The sequence below is a fragment of the Puma concolor genome, chromosome A2 (genome assembly GCF_028749965.1).
Source record: "Puma concolor isolate L17-30 chromosome A2, mPumCon1.1.hap2, whole genome shotgun sequence".
In the NCBI taxonomy this organism is placed as follows: domain Eukaryota; kingdom Metazoa; phylum Chordata; class Mammalia; order Carnivora; family Felidae; genus Puma; species Puma concolor.
In genome coordinates, this window is record NC_141668.1 from 148,696,712 (window position 1) to 148,716,894 (window position 20,183).

General features: G+C 43.9%; 1 protein-coding gene across 6 annotated transcripts in view; it reads right to left on the minus strand.

Annotated features, from left to right (window-relative positions):
* The window catches only part of CACNA2D3 (calcium voltage-gated channel auxiliary subunit alpha2delta 3), an 863,963-nt gene that overhangs the window by 289,602 nt on the left and 554,178 nt on the right, over window positions 1-20,183 (minus strand). For all 6 annotated transcript variants that reach the window (XM_086697915.1, XM_086697917.1, XM_086697916.1 and 3 more), the window contains one exon: window positions 7,923-8,001. In XM_086697915.1, the coding sequence (XP_086554041.1) occupies window positions 7,923-8,001 (79 nt within the window). The remainder of the gene's footprint in view (window positions 1-7,922; window positions 8,002-20,183) is intronic.

Genomic DNA, 20,183 nt, shown 5'->3' on the forward strand with positions numbered 1-20,183 from the left:
CCTGGTGGGTCTTCCCCATCTTAGCAAATGGCGCCACTGCCCAATTAGGCCAAAAACATAAGAATTATCTTTGATAGCCATCATTTCCTCACCACACCCCATAGCTAATCTATGGCATGTTCCTCTGGCCCTGCCTCTAAAATATATTTAAAATTCTGTTTCCCATCTCCATTGCTCCCAAGACTCCATCATCTCTCCCCCAGAGCCTCTCATGCCTCTCCCTCCTTGTTATCTATACTCCTCATGGCAGTTGTATGGAATGTCTGTAGGTATAAAGCAGATCACCATCTCCCTTCTTAAGGTCCTAAAATAGATTCTGTTTAGAGTTACAATAAAATTCAAATTCTTACTCTGACCACCAAGACTCCCCATCAACTGGCCCCTTCCCACCTGGGTGATGGAATCCCCTTCTGTACTCCCATCCTTGCCCACTGTTTCACCTCACTGGCCTTTTGCTTCCTCTCACAGAGCATGTTCATCACCACCCCCACCTCCGGGGCCTTTCACTTGCTGCCCCTTCTGCCCAACATACCTTTTATCCTCTTTTACCATGACTGGCTTCTGTTATCATTTGGAGATGAGCTGCCTGAACTTATTTCTTTCGATTCACTCCACCTTCCCTTTATTTGTTTTACTCTGTTCTCTTTCACTGGAATATAAACTCCATGACATGTGACAAAAAGCTGGTGCCTATCTTGTCCAGAGCAGCGTTCCCCAAACCAGGCACAGGGGTCTGGGGGAACCAACAGTAATGTAGGGACATTCATGAGGCCCGAGTGTCTCCCTGCACCTGGGCCACACAACAGCCTAACTCGTGTGCTCACTGTATACAGAGGAACTTGAGCTCAGTAACTTGTCCTGGATCAATTCGAATCTAGGTTCATCAGATTCCAAAACCTTTGCTCTTCACCACAGAAGACACTGCCTCTCCCCGTATTGGGAAGGGTCAGGCACAGCTGCTCAGAGGTCCTGCCCCAAGAGGGTGACCCTCATGGGCTGTTTGTGTCTCAGTGGCTGAGAATTTGAGGATGGGGATGGGAAATGTATAGCTCTCCCCTGAAGTTCCTGGGAACTGCTCAATGATTAGCACCGAAGATCTACTGAAAAGGTCACATGTCACAGTTCTAACTTCTATCTGAAAACATTGACCAGGGATGCAGATGTATAAAATGTAAGAAAAGCTGAAATTATAAAAATACTATTAATAATGTATACTGCAAAGCTTAATGCAAATTTATCATCTAGCCCCAATTCATTAAAACCTAAAAACTTTCTGAAAGGCTCTTTTTTGTTTTAAAATGTTTTCATATAAGTTTTAGTTAACAAATGTACCTTTTGATGGATAACAGGAAGTCACTGAGGGCTGGCCGCTTTGGCTGTAACTATAGGTGCTTCCCTTGTTTTTCCCTCCTCATTCTCTGGACTGGCCACCTGCCCTCCTCCCTCCCCTCACTTTCATTTCTTTTAAATTCTAGCTCGTGAATGTTTATTCTCTTCTTTAATGTGCCTTTTTGGACTTCATAGATCATGTAAGAAAACAGAATCAGCAATCATTTGGTAATTACCAAGGACTAATTAATGCTGAAATTAGCCATCTATTACAAGTGGTCTGCTCATTTTTCTACATAACATCAATTTATTTACCTTATTCCCTTGCAGAGCCTTCTGTGAACTCTGGGTTACAACTACTCAGTGCGATAAACCACAGGCAGCCTGGTGCTTTGTGTTTCTGAGATTTTACCACCCTTACTTTGAGATTTCTTAAGGGTCCTTGTCAAAAAGATGCCTCTGTGTGAGATGCTCCGTCGGCACATCACTCGATACTCAGCTTTGTGGTGATGCCAGAGGCGAGGGCCCTGTAAGTCAGTCCTCAGTGGGAGACTCTTTCTGTGCACCTCGCATGCCGGGGTCCCTGTTCCATCTTTGGTGTGATGGACACTGCTCCTAGTGAGTCTTTTCAGAGGCTTCCCCTCGGCCCGCCTCTTAAATAAGACAAGCTGAAAACTAGAAAGCCAAGATTCCAGTCTTGTCAGAGCAATAAGGTGGGCAGCGAGGTCGATGGTGTGACCTTGTGTGCATCTCCTAAGGAAACAGCAGTGTTCTCAGAAGACCCTCGCAGTGTTCTATCTCCCTCCTCCCTGTCAACAGCACACACTGCTGAAAAAAACCCACTTATTTCTGCAGAAAAATGTAGTTTACAAAGTGCTGGGGCGCCTGGGTGGCGCAGTCGGTTAAGCGTCCGACTTCAGCCAGCTCACGATCTCGTGGTCCGTGAGTTCGAGCCCCGCGTCGGGCTCTGGGCTGATGGCTCAGAGCCTGGAGCCTGTTTCCGATTCTGTGTCTCCCTCTCTCTCTGCCCCTCCCCCGTTCATGATCTGTCTCTCTCTGTCCCAAAAATAAATTAAAAACGTTGAAAAAAAATTAAAAAAACAAAACAAAACAAAACAAAGTGCTTTCTGTCTCCACAGTTCTTTGGACTTTCACAAAGACCAAGCAAGAGGTCTACTGAGCCCTGAGAGATGAGGGCTCTTCAAGGAGTTGGGAAGAACCCATTGGGAGAGAATGCCCCCCTGGACAGGGAGCCCAGTGGCCCTGGTGGGCATCGTTGTCAAGTGTGAAGCTATTGGAATGAGCCCCAAACCTAGGATTTAGGAGCAAGCCTTTTCCTTTGTGAATAAAATTACATTTTTAATTTCAAATCTCATGTTAGAAAAAACTAATTTGAAGGATCATGCGGTAGAGCTAGGAATGCTGGCTTGTCTGCAGCTCTACTGCTGAGCCAACTCTTCCCACCTCATCTCCTCTCAGAGCCTTAATGTCCCCATTTGTAAAATGTCAGGAACTGGACCACACGCCTGCACAGGCTGAGGCAGGATCACTTCTGGGACGCACAGGCTGAGTATAAATCCTGGTCTAGCCTTTATGCGCTGCGGCATGTTAAAGTCCTTCCTCAAACTCTAAATTCTGTTTTCTAGATTCTCCCATATGATGGGAAACAAGCACAAGTCTTCTGTGAAACAGGACTATCATCCCCCCAAAGAGAGGCAACCCTACAGCCTGGTGAAGAGTTAAGCTTGGGCTTTGGATCAGCTGGGCCTGGATCCTGGCTGAGCCACCTGCTGGTTGCTAACCCAGAGCAAGGTGCCAGTCTCTCCAAATCTGCTTCCTGCTCATGCACCTCCCAAAGCTTAACGAGGTCAGAGATAACACACCAAAGTGCTCTGCATTCTACCTGGCATTGAGTAAGCAGTTTGGTGTGCTTAGCTGTGGTTTAACAACAGTAGCCCTGTCTTCCTCTTCATCACCATTACCCTCTCCCCTCCAATCCTCATGTTTATAGAATGTGCACAATGGAATATTATTCAGCCATGAGAAAGAAGAAATCCTACCACTGAGACAACATGGATGGCCCTTGAGGGCACCATGCTAAGTGAGTAAGTCAGACAAAGAAGGACTAATACTATATGATACCACTTATGCGTGAAATCTATGTGGAGTCTAAAAAAAGCCAAACTTGTAGAAGCAGAGTAGAATAGTGGTTACCAGGGGTTGGAAGGGGTTGGAGGAATTGGGAGATATTGGTCAACAGGTATAAAATTTTAAAAAATTACATAAATGTATCTGAATGACATTTTTGCCTTCTCCCACCTGCTCCAAAATGGCAAAAAGTTATAATTTTCATTTTCCCCTCAATCCCACCTACAACCATTCTGGGCTCATAAATTTAACTATCTTTTAGGGGACAAGACACTTGGAAAGGTATGGCGAAGTTAAGGATTTGGGGATGGAAAAAGACTGTGGGTCTGAGTGCTCGAGGAGGTCTTAGGCCACCAGTTCTCTCTCAGATCAGGAGAAAATGACCATTAACCCATCAAAAAGGGACAAGCTGACCAGAGGGACAACCAAGAGAGACTCATGGGGCATTTCCATTCGACCTAACGATGACTGATGGGTTGAGAACCCAAACACAGAGCCCCTTCTTTATTTGCACAGCTGGAAAACACTCCCTCCACCACGATTTCTGAAGGAGAATCAGGCATTGCTTATTTAAAATCTTGGCACACTGAACATTAGAGAAGGTCATCACGGCTTTATGGAGTATCTGGGCAGCCTCTTTCCAGTTTTCCCAGCTCACTTGTTCCTCCAATAGTGTGAATACAGAGCTTTAAGTTCCACAAGCCACCCTACAGTGGCAATGATTATTTTCATGCATTTAAAATGATTTGCCTCTTTGCCTCATTAGGGCTGGTTCCCTCAAGATAGGACCTAGTTATGCATAAAATGAAACAAACCAATGAGATCCAGGCCTCTCTGGATTTTGCTAGTAGATTGGACAAGACAGAGAACCCCTGCAAGGGGCATGAATGTCCCCAGGAATCCGTTTCCAGGGGACAGTGTCTGAGGTGCACTGACTGAGAACTGTCTCCATGGTTACCAGACTCTATTGGTGCAGATAGTGGGTCCCTGACTACTGACCCTGGGAAGAGGTGCTGGCCCTAGGACTCCTGAGTCACTTTGGCCAGTCAGCCAGCAGACTTCTCCTTGGGCTCCCCTGGGCTCCCCCTGTGTCTGTTTTGGTCCCCGAATGCTAATGCTCCATTTCACTGAAGAACTTGGCTGACTCAGGGAGAAAATATGTAAGGGGGGCCCCCTCTGGACCTCATGTCACTTGAGATGAAAAATGTTATGCTGTCTCCATACTATAACAATCTGAGACTATAAACAATGATTTAATTAATGACCAGAGAAGAATACTTGCTCACCGATGTTACATGGTCTGAAACCCCATAACTGACGCAACGTGAAGCCAATGTTTATATGGGCACAGATGACTGGAAGCTAACATTTTGGTGGCGACTGTTACTTTGAAGGGTGGCAAACAATGACATTTTATTCCCAAGGCCCTTTAGAAAAGAAGCAGAGTGAGGAAGGCAGACGTCTTGAGACAGACTTGCTTTGGCAGGGAAGGAAATGACTGGATTTGTTCAGGAAGAGAAGGAGAATCACTGTGGAATCCGATGGCCCGGCCAGCAAGGCAGCTACTGTTACCTCCTTGGGTTTTCCAAGTTGCTGTACTCAGAACTTATAAATCTAAAGGCCTATATTCTATAGCCAGGCCCTGGAATACTCTGAGTTGACTAAATTGTCTTCAAAAGGATGCCTCAAAGATTCTTATAAACAATGGCTAAAACTGAATTATGGTGTAATATTGGTTGATTAAGACAAGACTTCAATTTGAGTAATTTTCATCAGCTGGACACAGACAGATACAAACAAGAACCCATGACTAAATGCATCCTAGCTGATGGGAACAACTACAATCCAATGTGGCAGGAATAACAGCAACATTTTTTAAAAACTTGAAAATGGAAAGGAACCCTTTCTTTTCAAGACCACAAAATAAAGGAAAAAATGGGAAAAGTGTAGTTCGCTCAAGGTTTTCAAATGTCAACAAAGTTCCAAAACTTATTTCAAGAATGGCCTCTTCACTCAGAGGAAATCTGGGATCCACTGAACCCCCATATCTTCATTGCCTATGTTTCTCCTATACTTTGCCCCCAAGTGAAGCCAGATGCATTATCCTGAGACAATCAGAATTGTTGATACCTTTTAGTGAGGCCAGCCAGCTACTAAACTAAACTAATTGTAAAATGTGTTATGTTAGTGCTTCAAGGAAATGTTAAAAACCTTCCACGCTGTTCTCTCCTTTTAAGATGAGGGGATTGACACGGGCTTAAAAGACTGTTCCAAGTAGAAGCAGAGAATTCAAGACAATGTCAAGCAAAGGGAAAGGCGAGAAAGCTTTATTTGGTTGTCCATGCACCTTTTCACCACTCATGTCCCACACCCGCCCATTCACAGTGCTAAGCCCCCGCAGAACACATATATTTTTCTCTATGGGATTACCTCCACCCATGCCCAATTCAGCTTGGGGAGACCTGATCCAAGCTTGGGGTCATAATCTTTTCTGGGGGAATGAAGGGACTTGAAATCAGAATTTAGAATGCTGACCAGTCTCAAGTGGAGAAGATACAAACTCTTCTTTTGAATATCATGTCTTGCCCACAATGTGTTGTGTGGACAGAGGAGTGTGCACGGCATGGTGTGGTCATTTCTAGATGTGCACACACCACAGTGGGCAGAGGGGGGTGGTCTGTCTACAAAGAGGAAGAATGTCATGGGGTGCAGAAAGAAACCAAGGAAGAAAGGAACTGAAACCAGCCTCCTGGTCCCTCATGAAACATGAGCTTCTCTTCCCGCTCTGGGCTCTGAGTCACTCCTTTTCCTCTCCAAAACACTCCTCTTTTTAATTTCAGAGAGCAACTTCAGCTGCTTGCAACTAAAATAACTTTGTCTTAAGAGCTGGGGTGTGCAAACTCTTCATGGAGTCCTCCTTCCTCCACTAACGTACAAACATTGGAACTTTTTTTTTTTTAATAAAGCATGGCTTAAGAGACAATATTAAAAAAGACCACCTAAATCTATCAAGACTAGTTTACTATGTGATAGGACATGCCTTCCTTTGCAAGTGTGTATAGCCAATTTACTCATTTTTCAAACGTTAAAGGAGCACTCGCTCTGAGTGAGATAGGAGTCTGGGCTCTCCCCAAGTGCTCCTGATGAAATCAGAGTAAAAGCCTGTTCTCATAGAACATGTAGCCTCCGAGGGGAAATAAGACATGCCTACAGATCAAAATGGCACCAGGAAATAATACAGCACATGTATTTGTGAGGCACTGCACTACCAGTTTTACCTGCAGAACCCCATTTCAGGCTCACAACAGTGTCGGGCACGTGTCATCATTACCCCTGCTCTGTAGGTGACACAACTCAGACCCGGATAGGTCTGGTAACTTGTCCATGGGTGGTGGATGGTGGAGGCTAGATTTGAACTCAAGGAGTCTGGGTTAAGACTCCAGGGGTTGGACTTGACCAGCTATTTGCCTCCTCTGTTTTGCCTCTCTGGTTGTGTGTAGCATGAAAAGAAGCCCTTTACTGACTAGTGGGCCAGTTACCTCCCTCCTTCTGTCTTCCCCAAAGCATTGTTTCTGACACACAACAGGAGATTATTAAATAATAAACCTCGGAATATCGAAAAGGCAACAATTACTGAGCATTTACCATGCCTCAGCATTGAACCAGGTACCTAATATACACCATTTCATTAATCCTTACATTTAATAGGAATCAAAGGAAGAACTATTATCCACATCCTGATTTTGGAGATTAGAACATTGAGGCAGGTTAAAAACTAATTTGATTAGTTAAGTAGGCTAAGTTATGCTATGGGAACATATCAAACTGAAAATCTCAGTAGCTTAACACAAAGGGTTATTGATTATACTGGCAGCATGGGCCGGCACACAGCCGGGGACAGGGGGAGTAGAAAGGCCTCCGTCCCTAGTGGTCACTCAGGAAACCAGGCTGATGAAGTCATCTCATGACTATTCCATCCAGAGCATGGAGTTTCAGAGTTCACAAGGGCAGGAGAACATTGTATGGACACTATCATACTAGCTCTAACTCGCTTTAGCCTAGGAATGATGCAGGTTGGTTTTGCTCACGGCCTACTGAACCTGTCTTGAGGCCCCAGCTAACTGCAAGGGGACTAGGAAGGTGGAGTGAACACACGGGTATCTGGTGATCAGTAAAGTGCTATGCCATCGTAATCATCCCAAGGTCACCCAGCAACTAAGCGGCAGAATGTAGAGGGTTAACCATTCCACATGACAATGTCCTCGAAATTTGTAAATGTATTTCCGGAGATGCTATTATAAGTTATCAAAACTCATCTAGAAACACCCAAATGTTGTCTTAGAACTCATAGCCTTCTCTTAGAACTTTCTACTTGCTCAGGACTACCCCAATTTTGGCACATCCGAGGGGAAGTTACTCAAAGCCAAGCACACGGGGGAACCTACCTTTGTTGGCACAAGCCATCCACTTGAGATTGTCTGCAAAAGCAGCCTCCCGTCCAATGAGGTAGGTGAAGATGCGGACCTGAGAGGAAGAGGAACACAGGCATCAGTGGTGTTCACCTTTCACTCTGCTGCCCCAGATCACATGCGTGGCACACACACATGTGCTTTACCTCTTTAATGCCCCAGGCTTCCCATCTGTAGGAACATATTTAAGACATTTGAAGTACAGTCAGCTAGAAATATATTCAAAACTCAGGCCTTTGATCTTTTAAACCATATGGCACTGGTGGTGGTTGTTTTTCGGTGTGCAACACACGACAGAGGAGAGCAACTTGAAATGGGAAATGGCAACATCACGGGTCTGGGTTTGCTACAAACATATGGACAAGGATCGTCCAGGTCTGGACCAAATCCGCAACCATTTTCCTCATCCACACAGGAAATGCAGGGTATGCTCTTCCTGGGAATATAAACGCCACCAAAAGACCCTCAACATCCCTCTCCCCCAATGGTGAGGACAGGCTGCAGAGAGTCTTACCATCTGTGGTGTCTGGTGTGATTTTAGGAGGTAATTAAGTGGGACCAGAGGCACGGCCTGTAGCCAGGAGACCAATGGGGACTCTTTCTTGCCTTCTTAAGCATTTGGTTCCCAAAGAGTAGAAGACACATGTAAAACCCTGTCTCTCTCATTTTCTACTGCTTTCTCAACTCTCTCCCATGAGGCTAGAATTCTCTGAAATAGAGTACAATCCATCCCCCAAAGTAGTACTTGAGGGTAAGATGGAAGAAGAGGAACTAAAAGGGATACAACTCTTGAATTCAAATTTAAAATGGTACATGGCTGAAGACTACACAGTCCAAACAAAAGTCTTCTGGCGGGCCAAGGATGGTGCTGTGGCTACCTCTTTGTGCCTCAGTTAACGAAGACATACTATCGGATGAAGACACTGGATATGTGGTACAAGAGGCTTTACCAGCTGGTGTCCCCCCAGCCCGCTGAAACTGGCTCAGGCCCCCCTATTGCCCCTTCAGTGCCTTTATTATAGTGTAGATAACTAGTATCTTGTGTGGTTACGTCTGTGAGGTTGATTCCCGCTAGCCTGTCCACCTGATGCAGGGAAGGAAGAGGTGTGCCTCTTTCCCCTGGCTATGTCCTGATGGAGCACAGCTCAATATATGAATGGGTAAAAATACACGAATGCTCCCAGCTGAGTGAAAAAAAATGCAGATTGTGCTTTCTTGTATTTATTTAATTATTATCTTTTTAAGTAGGCTCCATGACCAACATGAGGTTTGAACTCACAACCCCAAGACCAAGAATCATGTACTCTACCGACTGAGCCAGTCAGGCGCTCTAGATTTTGTTTTAATTATAAATATCCTCTTCTCTGGGCACTACAGCTTGAAAGCTAGTTTAAAGAGATGTGTGTGTGAGTGTGTGTGTGTGTGTGTGTGTATTTAAGTTTTTATGTATTTATTTGGAAAGAGAGGGAAGGGGAGGGGCAGAGAGAGAGAGAGGGAGAAAGAAAATCTCAAGCAGGCTCCGTGCTGTCAGTGCAGAGCCCAATGTGGGGCTCAAGCTCAAACCTGAGCCGAAATCAAGAGTCAGATGCTTAACGGACTGAGCCACCCAGATGCTCCTAAAGAAATGTTTAAACACATGTTATCATTACATAACCTCAGCCTGTCCTCACTTGTGTGCACGAAGGCAGTCATTTCATCCATCACAACTCCTCCAAGGGTGCTTCCTGAGTGGGTGAGCAGGCAGAGAGAGATTTGCCTCTCTTCATTCCCCTCACTCTCTCCCACACTATTCCCAATGGAGTCACAATGAGAGAGAAAGGATATGTCACTTATTTATTATTATTATTATTATTATTACTTAAATTGGGAGATTCTGGCTTCTCTTGGAGGAAAAAAGAGAGGAGTCAGTTTCACGTGGCCAAAAGTGATTATCACTGACCAAGCCCTACATAAAGTCACTTTCTTGTTCACTTTTCCTGCCTGGCCACTGTGGGCATTTAGCTGAAGGTGTCTGATGTAGGCGGTAGCTGAGGTCCAGTTAATTAAAATGGTTTGCTTAATTTCATCTAGTCCTGGGTCATCTGAGTTCAAGCCCCATGTCAGGCTCTGCGCTGACCGTGGGGAGTCTGCTTGAGAGTCTCCTCCCTCTCTCTCTCTCTCTCTCTTTCTGTCCCTCCTCTGCTTGCCCTCTCTCTCTCTCTCTCAAAAATAAACAAATAAACTTAAAAAAATTCATCTAGTCCTGCCTTGGGATAACACTGGGGCCTCCTCTCAATCTCTTCAAGATGCTGGGTCTGTCCACATAGGAAACCCCAACCAGCCCCATGGCCCAGAGCCAGCACCCAGAGGAGCCAGCACTGGAATACAGTGTTTTGAGACCCAGACCCATGCTTTTTTTTTTTTAAATAAGTCCTCACCTTTCATTTCAAATTTAAGCTGTTTTAAGGGAAAACCCTAGATTGATAAAAACTTGCATCCCCACTGGTTTTTAATGAAGCAGAAAGCTTAAAAGATAGCTCTTAGTAAATGAAGCTAGGGGTCTATCTTTGCAGGCAAATAGGAAAAGATGTGGCACAGAGCAGCCGTATGTTCGCATGCACCAAACCTCCTCTGCCATGCAGATTAAGAACCTCAGGATAAACTGAGTTCTCTCTCAGCAGCATGGTTAAAGCTCCAGCACAAGGCTGTGAACCACTAGCAAGACTTCTATAATCCCTCACTTAAAAAGATGGCAACCCATTTGGAAAACCAGCAGGATCGTGCCAAACTTCAGGCCAGACATGACTGCTCAAAGAACTGTGCTAACAATAACCACAATAATGGAATCCAGCATTGCAGCCCCCACACCCCAACCATGGCTCCTATACCACTGCTGTGACCCCTACCTGGCCCTGGGAACGGGGCCCAGGGTCAGGTACGTGCTAAAGGATTTATAGGCATCATATTTATTTTGTTAGTTTGTATTTTATTTTACTGCTTATGAAAGAGGATCAGAATCATGTTCAATATTTCCATTTATGTGGCGCCCTTGGCTCCCTGGGGGACTGGCCTCCTTATCTGAGTAGAAACGGCATGGAAAGGACTTGTCACATCTCTGCCTATAAAATAAACATCATCAAACAATACTAGGTCCACACCCTGGATTTCTCACAATGATGCCTTTCAACTGGCAACAAAAGAGAAGGGATTTTTACTCCAAAATAAACATTTTGGGAGAGCAATTTAACAATATCCATAGCATTTTTTATTTGTAATTTTTTCAGGCCCAGTAATTCTATCTCTAGGCATTTATCTTATAGCCAGGATAACAACAACAACAACAAAATACCCGTAGAAGCTGAGCAGGTATCAAAGATGACAGGAAGTGATAGGCATATGGAAAAACTATAGAGGTGAACGTCTTCATAAAGCCTTGTAATTTCATTTTATACATTTTCACCAATACACAAAAATGGTAAAGCTACAAGAATGTTCACCTTCATTATTTGTAATAGTCAATAACTGTTAGAGCTTAGGTGTCTCTTGATAGCTGAATGGCTAAAAAAAAAAAAAAAAAAAAAAAAAAATTACAGTCCATTCACAGAGCCGAATACCCTGTAGATATGTACTCATGTAGAAAGACATCCAGTATAAACTGGTGAGGGGAGCAACGGCAAGTTGTAGGATATGGTATAGCACAGAATCCTATTTTTCTTAAAGGGGACTTATACTTTTTATTTCACAAATGTCTCTATCATTTGAACGTTTTTACAAATGAACAAGTATTGCTTTAATAATTGAAGATCATTCTAAATGAGCAGAAAGTAATCAGACGGCAACTTCTTGAACCATTCTACAAGGACCTAAGAAGAATCAATGTAGCACTGAAAATTCAACACAAGAGATGAAATGTGGCCATTAAGACCCAGCCCCACATTTTCCATGGGGGGCTGCCATAGTCCACCGCTCAATTAACTGAGTGCAAAAGCTGGAGAAATAACACAATCAAATCGCTCATTTCCATCATTAGCAGATTCTGTAATCTGATAGATATTATTTCCAACAATTAGAGATTTCTTCCCCAAGAAGCACCTTTAAAGAAATGTTCACAAGTCTGTCTTGAGGCCAACTACTTTTCAGATCAGAGGTGGTCTTGAAAGCCAGGTTCACAGCACAGAATATCGAGGGACAGAGGCACCACACAGTTCAGACCACAGCAGGAAGGACACACTGAGGCTCCCCAGAAAGCCAGGCCTTTGTGTTCATCATTTGCAGGCATGAAGGCACCACTCTCATTAATGCAGCACAAAGGCAGCGGGGGAAAGTCTGCATCAACCTATTAGTTCATTTTGATCTCCCATTTAAGTTTGTATGGTCTTTAAGTATTCTATAAACCCAATTAAGCTTAATAAAATTTAGAATGTGGACATTTCTAAGTTCAAAGTCATTTAATTTAATCTGCTTAGTATAAAATTTCCCAAGTGAAACAAACAAAAATCTCAATCCAGTTTTTCCAAAAAACAAATCATGCTTACTCATGTAGATGCAATTCCCACCAGAAAATGTGAGAGGCACCATTCCTCTCATGGTGAATATAGGTAGTTTGAGTTTATAATAATAATGAACCAAATCTCTTCTTTCTATAGCCATCAAAATAGGGGACGAAGAGTGTCTGCCAGTACACCTATCGTGGACACGTTTTACAGCCAGAAAACAGGCGGCCGCCAACTCCCCACAAGTCCCTTTGGTAATGAATGGGACATTGTCAATGACCATGCTTTTGAAACAGTCTGAGCATCACAGGTCATCCTCCATCTGTCACAAGTAACTTCTGAGCACCTACTATGTACCAGGGACCTTTCCTGGTGTTGGGGATAAAATGGATAAACCGTTAAAACAAACTCTGTCTTTAGGGAGTTTACATTTTCATGAAAGTAAAACAGATAATTAATGGCAAATTCATATCTAACATTTATTTGTTGGATTAAATGCTTATGAAGAAAATAAAGCACAGTAAGGCAATGGAGAGTGATGAAAGCTACAAGAGAGGAAGGGAAGCCACCCCCCCCCCCCGATAATGTGACATGTCATCAGGGATCTGGACAAAATGGGGTGGGAGAGGCAGAACAAGACACATGGCTATTGAGGAAGAATGCTCCAGGTGAAGGGAACAGAAGGGAACAGAAAGTCCCAGCCACTGGGACTTTGAAGGCACCAGTGGAAATGGAGTGGAGTCAATTAGCAGAGGTTGTAGAGAATGAACTTGGACAGACAACAGGGCCCTTGCAACCACTGTTAGAGAACAGAACCACAGAAGGGACTGAGTCGGAGCCTGATATGAGCCACTATAATCTTGTAAAAGGGTAAGTGTGTTTATAGTGTAGAGAATGGAGAATAAGCCATGAGAAGTCATGCTCAACTTGGCTGCTCATTTGATTTTCCTGTGATGTTCTTACAAGTCTGAAGACCCAGGTCCCATCCAAGCACAATTAAATAAAACCCTCTGGAGCAGAGAGTCCTTTAATCTCTCTTGGTTCCAATGGGCAACCAAGTTTGAGAACCACAGCCATAGGGAGACAGGGTAGAGCAGAGACACAAAAGTAGGAGGCCACCAAAGTGGTCCAGGTGAGAGATGACAGTGGCTCTGGCCAGGGTAGGGAGGGTTCTTAGACTTCACCGAACGTCAGGATCACCAGGGGCCTTGGATCACAGCTTACCCCAACACCCACCCTCCAGAGATTCAAATTAAGTAAGCCACAGATCTACACTTTTAAAACAGCACCCGTGGTAGGTCTGACATAGGTAGACCGATGCCAACTTTATTTATTTATTTATTTATTTATTTATTTATTTATTTATTGCCAATGTTTTAAAATAACACGGAGAAGATGAGCCTTGAGCAAAGGGAAGTGGAAGCAGGAATTAATAAATCAGTGGAGCCATTTCCAACAAAGGTATTTCCATACATTGCTAAGGATTGAGGCTAAACTTCTAGTTTATAATCTGTATGTGGTTTAAAAAAGATAGAGGAGATGGATCAAGAAGACATTTTTTTTTAAGTTTGTGTCAATCCAACAAGGCAGGAACATCAGACACCAAACAGACTGGGCAAACAGGACCAGCCATATGCAGTTCCTTTTTTCCCAAGAAAGGGCAGATCTGTGCCCACATGTCTGTAGCGAGAGCTGAGTCTTTATACCCAAAGCATTGCTCCTCAGAATTACAATAACCCCATTCTTGCTCCCATGTACAGAGGAAAGAGCTGAGGGCAGCACATTTAGAAACCTCCAAATACAAAGTCTTCACATTTATTTTTTAAAAAGACTATGTTTTATTTTAAAATAACATTTAACTACAAATCTAGTACTTATAAAAAACTTATAAAACATGGATCCTGAGAAACTTAACAGAAGACCATGGGGGCGGGGAAGGAAAAAAAAAAAAAAAAAGAGAGGGAGGGAGCCAAACCATAAGAGACTCTTAAAAATTGAGAATAAACTGAAGGTTGATGGGGGGTGGGAGGGTGGGTGATGGGCATTGAAGAGGGCACCTGCTGGGATGAGCACTGGGTGTTGTATAGAAACCAATGTGACAATAAATTTCACATTAAAAAAACATGCAATCTACATGGATTATATGTATAAATGGCATTTGCTAAAAGAATCATCAAGTACCTCTGGGGGCCCACATCCATGGGTTCCAAATTTTAATTCAACTAAGTGGCAGCCTCTGCAAATGAATATGTGCACTTACTTTTATGTCTTTGCACCTGCTCATGCCCCTTCAGACTCACTGCCCAACTCAATTATTCCCTAAAATACCTTCAGGATTTCTCAAAAATAGTATATGATTTCAACTTTAGAAAGAAGACTCCTGATGTCTTTATGTCTTAAAGTCAACTTACTATTACTGAGTATGTTCTTGCTCTGTATCTTCACAAGATATATTCCTAACCAGCTTCTCTTATTTGCTCATTCCTATGAATTATGGTGCAGAGAAGCACCTCTGAATAAAATCTTTAACCTCTAAGCAGAAGATGAGGGCTGAAGCTTGATTATTCCCCAAATGCTTCATAAATGACTGCCAATATTGTCTTCACGGAAGAACTGCAAGAGTAGAGGCAGCCCTGGAGAAGGCTGATGCCAATGGACACAGTTATACTGAGCAGGTCGCTTTAATCGAGAAGCCATCATGCTCATAATAAAAGGAGAAACATCCTTATCCAAAGGCTGAGAGAGGCGCATAAGGTAACACTGTCCTGAGCAGCAATATGAGGGGACAAATTGAATTAAATTACAAAAGTAATAAAATTTCAACAAATGAGTATCATAGATCATTATGATAAATGGACTGTCATTTGGGGGATGCTGTTAAGAGCCTGTATAATCTCTTTCCTCTCAAGCACAGTGCCTGATACCTCATGTGTGGTACTGAAATAGCACAATTCAGAAAAAGTGCAGTTTGGGAATCTTCTGAGAAGGAGGATGCAAGTCTGGTTTTATGGGCATGTGTTTTTTCAAGGTGGAGAAGGTGTGTCTGAATCGCCCAGAGGCTGAGCTGAGTTAGCACAGCAGAGCACCGGTGCGACGACACACTAATCACAGAACAACAAGTAGTCAAGCTACAAACATCCTCAAAGGTGGGTGACACAATTCATTAGACTATCCAGCCCCATGGACTTCATTCAGGAGGCAAAGCCAGTGTATAAACTGTCTTTTTATGTTCTGTACTTTTGATGTTCTGGGGCGTTGCTGCCTTGGAGGAACTACCCCTCCCCGGGTTAGCTAATTCCTGGAGGTAGCAAATAACTTGCCTGCAGGTGCACCTCTGAATGCAAATAAACCAATCCGACCTCCTCTTTTTATCCGATGTTCACACTCTGGACCATTCTCCACCTGTCCTAACCACTCCATGGCTGCTACCAGACAACTAGGGACAGTTCTTATGCCCCAAAGTCCACTGAAATTATCCAATCCCAACCCTGCTTACCCTGCTTTGCCTCTTTCTTACATGAAACCACAAAAAGGCTTCAGCCCTCTAGCTCCTCTCTCTCTCTCTCTTTCTTCACACTCGCCTTGCCTCGGTGTTTCCCTTGGTGAAGCTCCATGTGTTATGGTATGCCTCTTGCTTCTAGAGGACAACAAGTATAATAAACTTCTTCCTTCACACCAGCCACTTCTATGCCTGCGCACCTTACCATATCTGATTCAAATAAATACTAAGTACCCTCAAAAAATCTGGGAATCAGGAGACCTGGGCTCCAGGTGCGCCCAGCTCCACACTTACTGGCTTGGTGGCGTTGAGCAAATTAAACCCTCAGACTGTACTTTCCTTATGTGTGGGCAACATGTGGATCACCTGCCCCACTCCCTGTGATCAATGGGGAATGGGATAATGGATGCAAGGACAGGTCAGAGGCAGTGAATCTGTCAGAGTTGCAGCCATGTGTGTTTCATACAATTTGCTGCAGTAAAACTAAACAAAGTGAGTTGAGGAAAGCCAACTCTCTTATCCATAGACACCACCCCCCCCCCTCCCCCCCCCCCCCCCCCCGCCCAGAGGTCTGGTTAAAGTGGAAATTGATGGTTGTGGGTGAATAAGAGATTCTTCCTAGGGGAGGGTTTTGAGCAGCCATCACTGATATGTGTCATTACCAAGGATGATGGGATTGAAGTCCCTAACACTAGAGGTACAGCAATGACAACTTCTGTTAATCTCTGCAGAGTCATAAGATCATTTAAGACATTGGCAAAGGCTATGGACCTTCCCCCTACCAAAAAAAAAAAAAAAAAAAAAAAAAAAAAAAGCCCAAAGCTGTACATTCACAATTTCAGATAAGATTTATGAGATTTGGGGCACCTCCTCACCAAAGACCCAGATTCCCTAGGAATCTCTGGATCCCAGGTTAAGAACCTCTGTTTTATAGACTTCTTATTCTGTACTCTAAATTCCTCAAAAACAAATTGTATTCTTTGGACAATAATAATGGGCTCTTAAATGCTTGCCAAATTGAGAGAGAAGTTCATTTGTTCATTTATATGTCCATTATCCAATGATTTGGTGAGTCCCAGATATCAGCCATCCATGACCAGATCCAGGCTTCACATTGGGAATGAGTCCTCAATATGTAGGAGCAAGGTGGACACACCAGGAGCCCTGAGACAGAATAGGGACAACTACAGACCTTGAATTTGCACATTACAACATGGAGCCTTTGAACGACCACACCTAAAGGAACAGGGATGGAATGGACAGACAGGACCCCCATCATTCATTTTTAAATCCAGAGAATCCAGTGTAATGGTTGACATGAAGCTAGCACCCAAACGTGTTGACTGGTAATACATAAAAATCCTTTTCTGCTGATATGAGGGCTCTTGAAACAAATTCATCACCAAGATTGAGATTGCTGGCCACCACAGGGCCTACACAGATCAAGTGGATCAAGTGGAGATCAAGTGGTAACAGTTATTTGTTTACAGGTATGCCCTTTCTTCCAAGAAGGCTCACAGATTCAACACCATGAACAAAAACACAAACTCATGTGTGTAAAGCTGTTAAATTCAGCGGAACAGGTCAGAAGGTCTACTTACGTAAAAGGGAAATTAATTGTTCTACAAACTGGGGATGCTCATACTTACACTTGTGAAACATCTTGGAATCATGTCCCTCCCTAGCTTAGAGCCTTCCGACGTCTTCCCATTGCACTTGGAATATATTCCCAACTCCTGATCACAGCTACGATGTCCTGGAAGACCCAGAGACATGAAAAACTCTTTTCTGGCTTTAGGGTCTTTGTCTAAAGACCCTGTCTTTAGGGTCCTGTCCCACTGCCTAGAATGTTCTTTATTCCCTCACTTTCTACGGCTAACTCCCTCTCATCCCATGTGTCTCCTTCATGATACCTGGTACGTTTTGTAGGTATCTTAATGACTTATTTCCTTGAATTACATCGATTTTGTCCTCCAAACAGAAATGCAGATGTGGGAGCAGAATGAGGCCACTACACCCAGCTCAGTGCCCAGGATGTGGTAGATTCTCAATGAATATCAGTCATTCACTTTCTCTCCATTTCTTTTCACAAATTTTGTAAGTCAAAATAAGTTGGCATGGGATGCTCATGAATTTATCAGAGTTAGAGCTCTTTCCTTCACTACCAACTTCGTTTTAAATGCTTTCCTATTTTTCCAAATTGATATGCTATCAATCAGCTGGAAATTTCACTTTCCCCTACAATAAGTTCCCTTGATTTCTTTTCACACTGCAGTTCGGTGATAAATAGCAAGAAATGGAGGACGGAAAAGTTCCCGTCTTTGTTACTGCCATCTCATCTTCAGGAGCCAGAAAATGGTGTCTTAGTTGAGGCCTCACATGGGTGGATCATCAGTTTTATAGCATATTTCTTCCTAGGTGCTGCCCCTTGATTCTAGATGGAAGGCATACAAGCTGTAGACTGAAGTCAATTGTATTGTATTTTATTTTATTTTATTTTATTTTATTTTATTTTATTTTATTTTATTTTTTTTTTAATTTTTTTTTCAACATTTATTTATTTTTGGGACAGAGAGAGACAGAGCATGAACGGGGGAGGGGCAGAGAGAGAGGGAGACACAGAATCAGAAACAGGCTCCAGGCTCTGAGCCATCAGCCCAGAGCCTGACGCGGGGCTCGAACTCCCGGACCGCGAGATCGTGACCTGGCTGAAGTCGGACGCTCAACCGACTGCGCCACCCAGGCGCCCCTGAAGTCAATTGTATTTTAAATAACGGCCTGCTTCAAGGATAACCTAGCAGGGAAAAGACAACACTTTACAGCGATGATGGGACACTTGTTCTTCAAAGCAACTTTCAGTGCAAGTCCCTTCTTCCTCCCGCCCCTTGGCACAGTTTGAACAGGCAGCAAGATTTCATGGAAAACAGGAATGACTGGGTGGACAGGTGAGCAGAATACAGTGGATACAAGGCAGGGTTGAGAACTGGACACACCCAGTTTTAGCAGCTGGGTCTTCCCCAAGTGAGCCAGGCAACCTGGGGGGAGTTATGTGATCTTTCTGAGTCTCATTTTCCTTACCTGCAAGGCACTATGGTTAACAGAATACCCATATGGCAGGATTGCTGTTAAATGGTAGGGTGAGGGCAGGGTTTGTGCTACTAAAGAGTGTGGGGGGGGGTCCTTTCTAAGAGGAGGTCTCCAATGGGGCATCTTGCCTGGACCCTAAAGAGAAAACATGTAGGAAAAGGCCCAAAGGTGTGAAGCCTGAAGGCGTGAGTTGGCCTGTCAGTCTGGACCTTAGTGAAAAGCTCCTTTTCCCTTAATGGTACCACCACCCCCCCCCCCCCCCCCGGAGTTTGTGTTCACTACCCAGATGAGGGTACAGGACCAAGACTCACACGGCCTTGGGCACAAATGCAGCCCTTGTGTGAGATGTGGGCCAAGGCTTGTCCCCACCCCCTCGCCACTCAGTAAGAAGCAGCATGCGTTTGGATAAAGCAGTCCCTCCACAGACCACCCTAGTGAATCAGCACAGTGCAGGTTATAGGTTGAGGATTTAGGGGTTTGGAATTCTGCCCAAATCATTCTCAAACTTATTAAAACCAACAGCTGTTGTGAACTCTAAGCTAGCACGGTTCTTGTCACTTCTATCTTCCCCACCAATCCTCCCTGTCACTAAGAATTAGTCTAAAATAGCAGTTTCTGCTGTCAAATCACCTGCCACCTTCCGGGGCTTACTGTCAGAAAGAAAAGTCAAGGACTCATCAGACAACTGCAAGGATATTGTTGAGGACAGCGTTCATTTCATTTTACCTGTGACTCTCCAAGAGGCAGACAGGTAGGAACATGGCTCGGGGTTGGGAGGGAAGGACTTATCAGAATCACCTGTGGGGTTTTGGCAATCGATACATGCTCATTATCAGTACCCCGACCTCTGCCCCCTCCAGGGATTCCAGTGCTCCCATGATGCTGAACATCCACTATGGGAGCATGCGCCCAGCTGAAGACCATACTATCAAGAGCCACTGTTTTGACATCAACAAGTACCATAGGTGGATGAGGCAGGAAAGTGAGAGAAAGTTCCAGGGGGCAACTGGGGGGAAACATATCTTCTTTCTGAGAAACCCCAGAAGAAAATTTATTTCTTGCCTTCAATCAGTTAGAGTTGTATTTATCCTAAGAATTGTTATCTTACAGACCATAAGACTTAAAGTTATCCAGGTTTCCTCACTGGTGTTGGCTGTCCTCATCTCCAACAGAGATTAA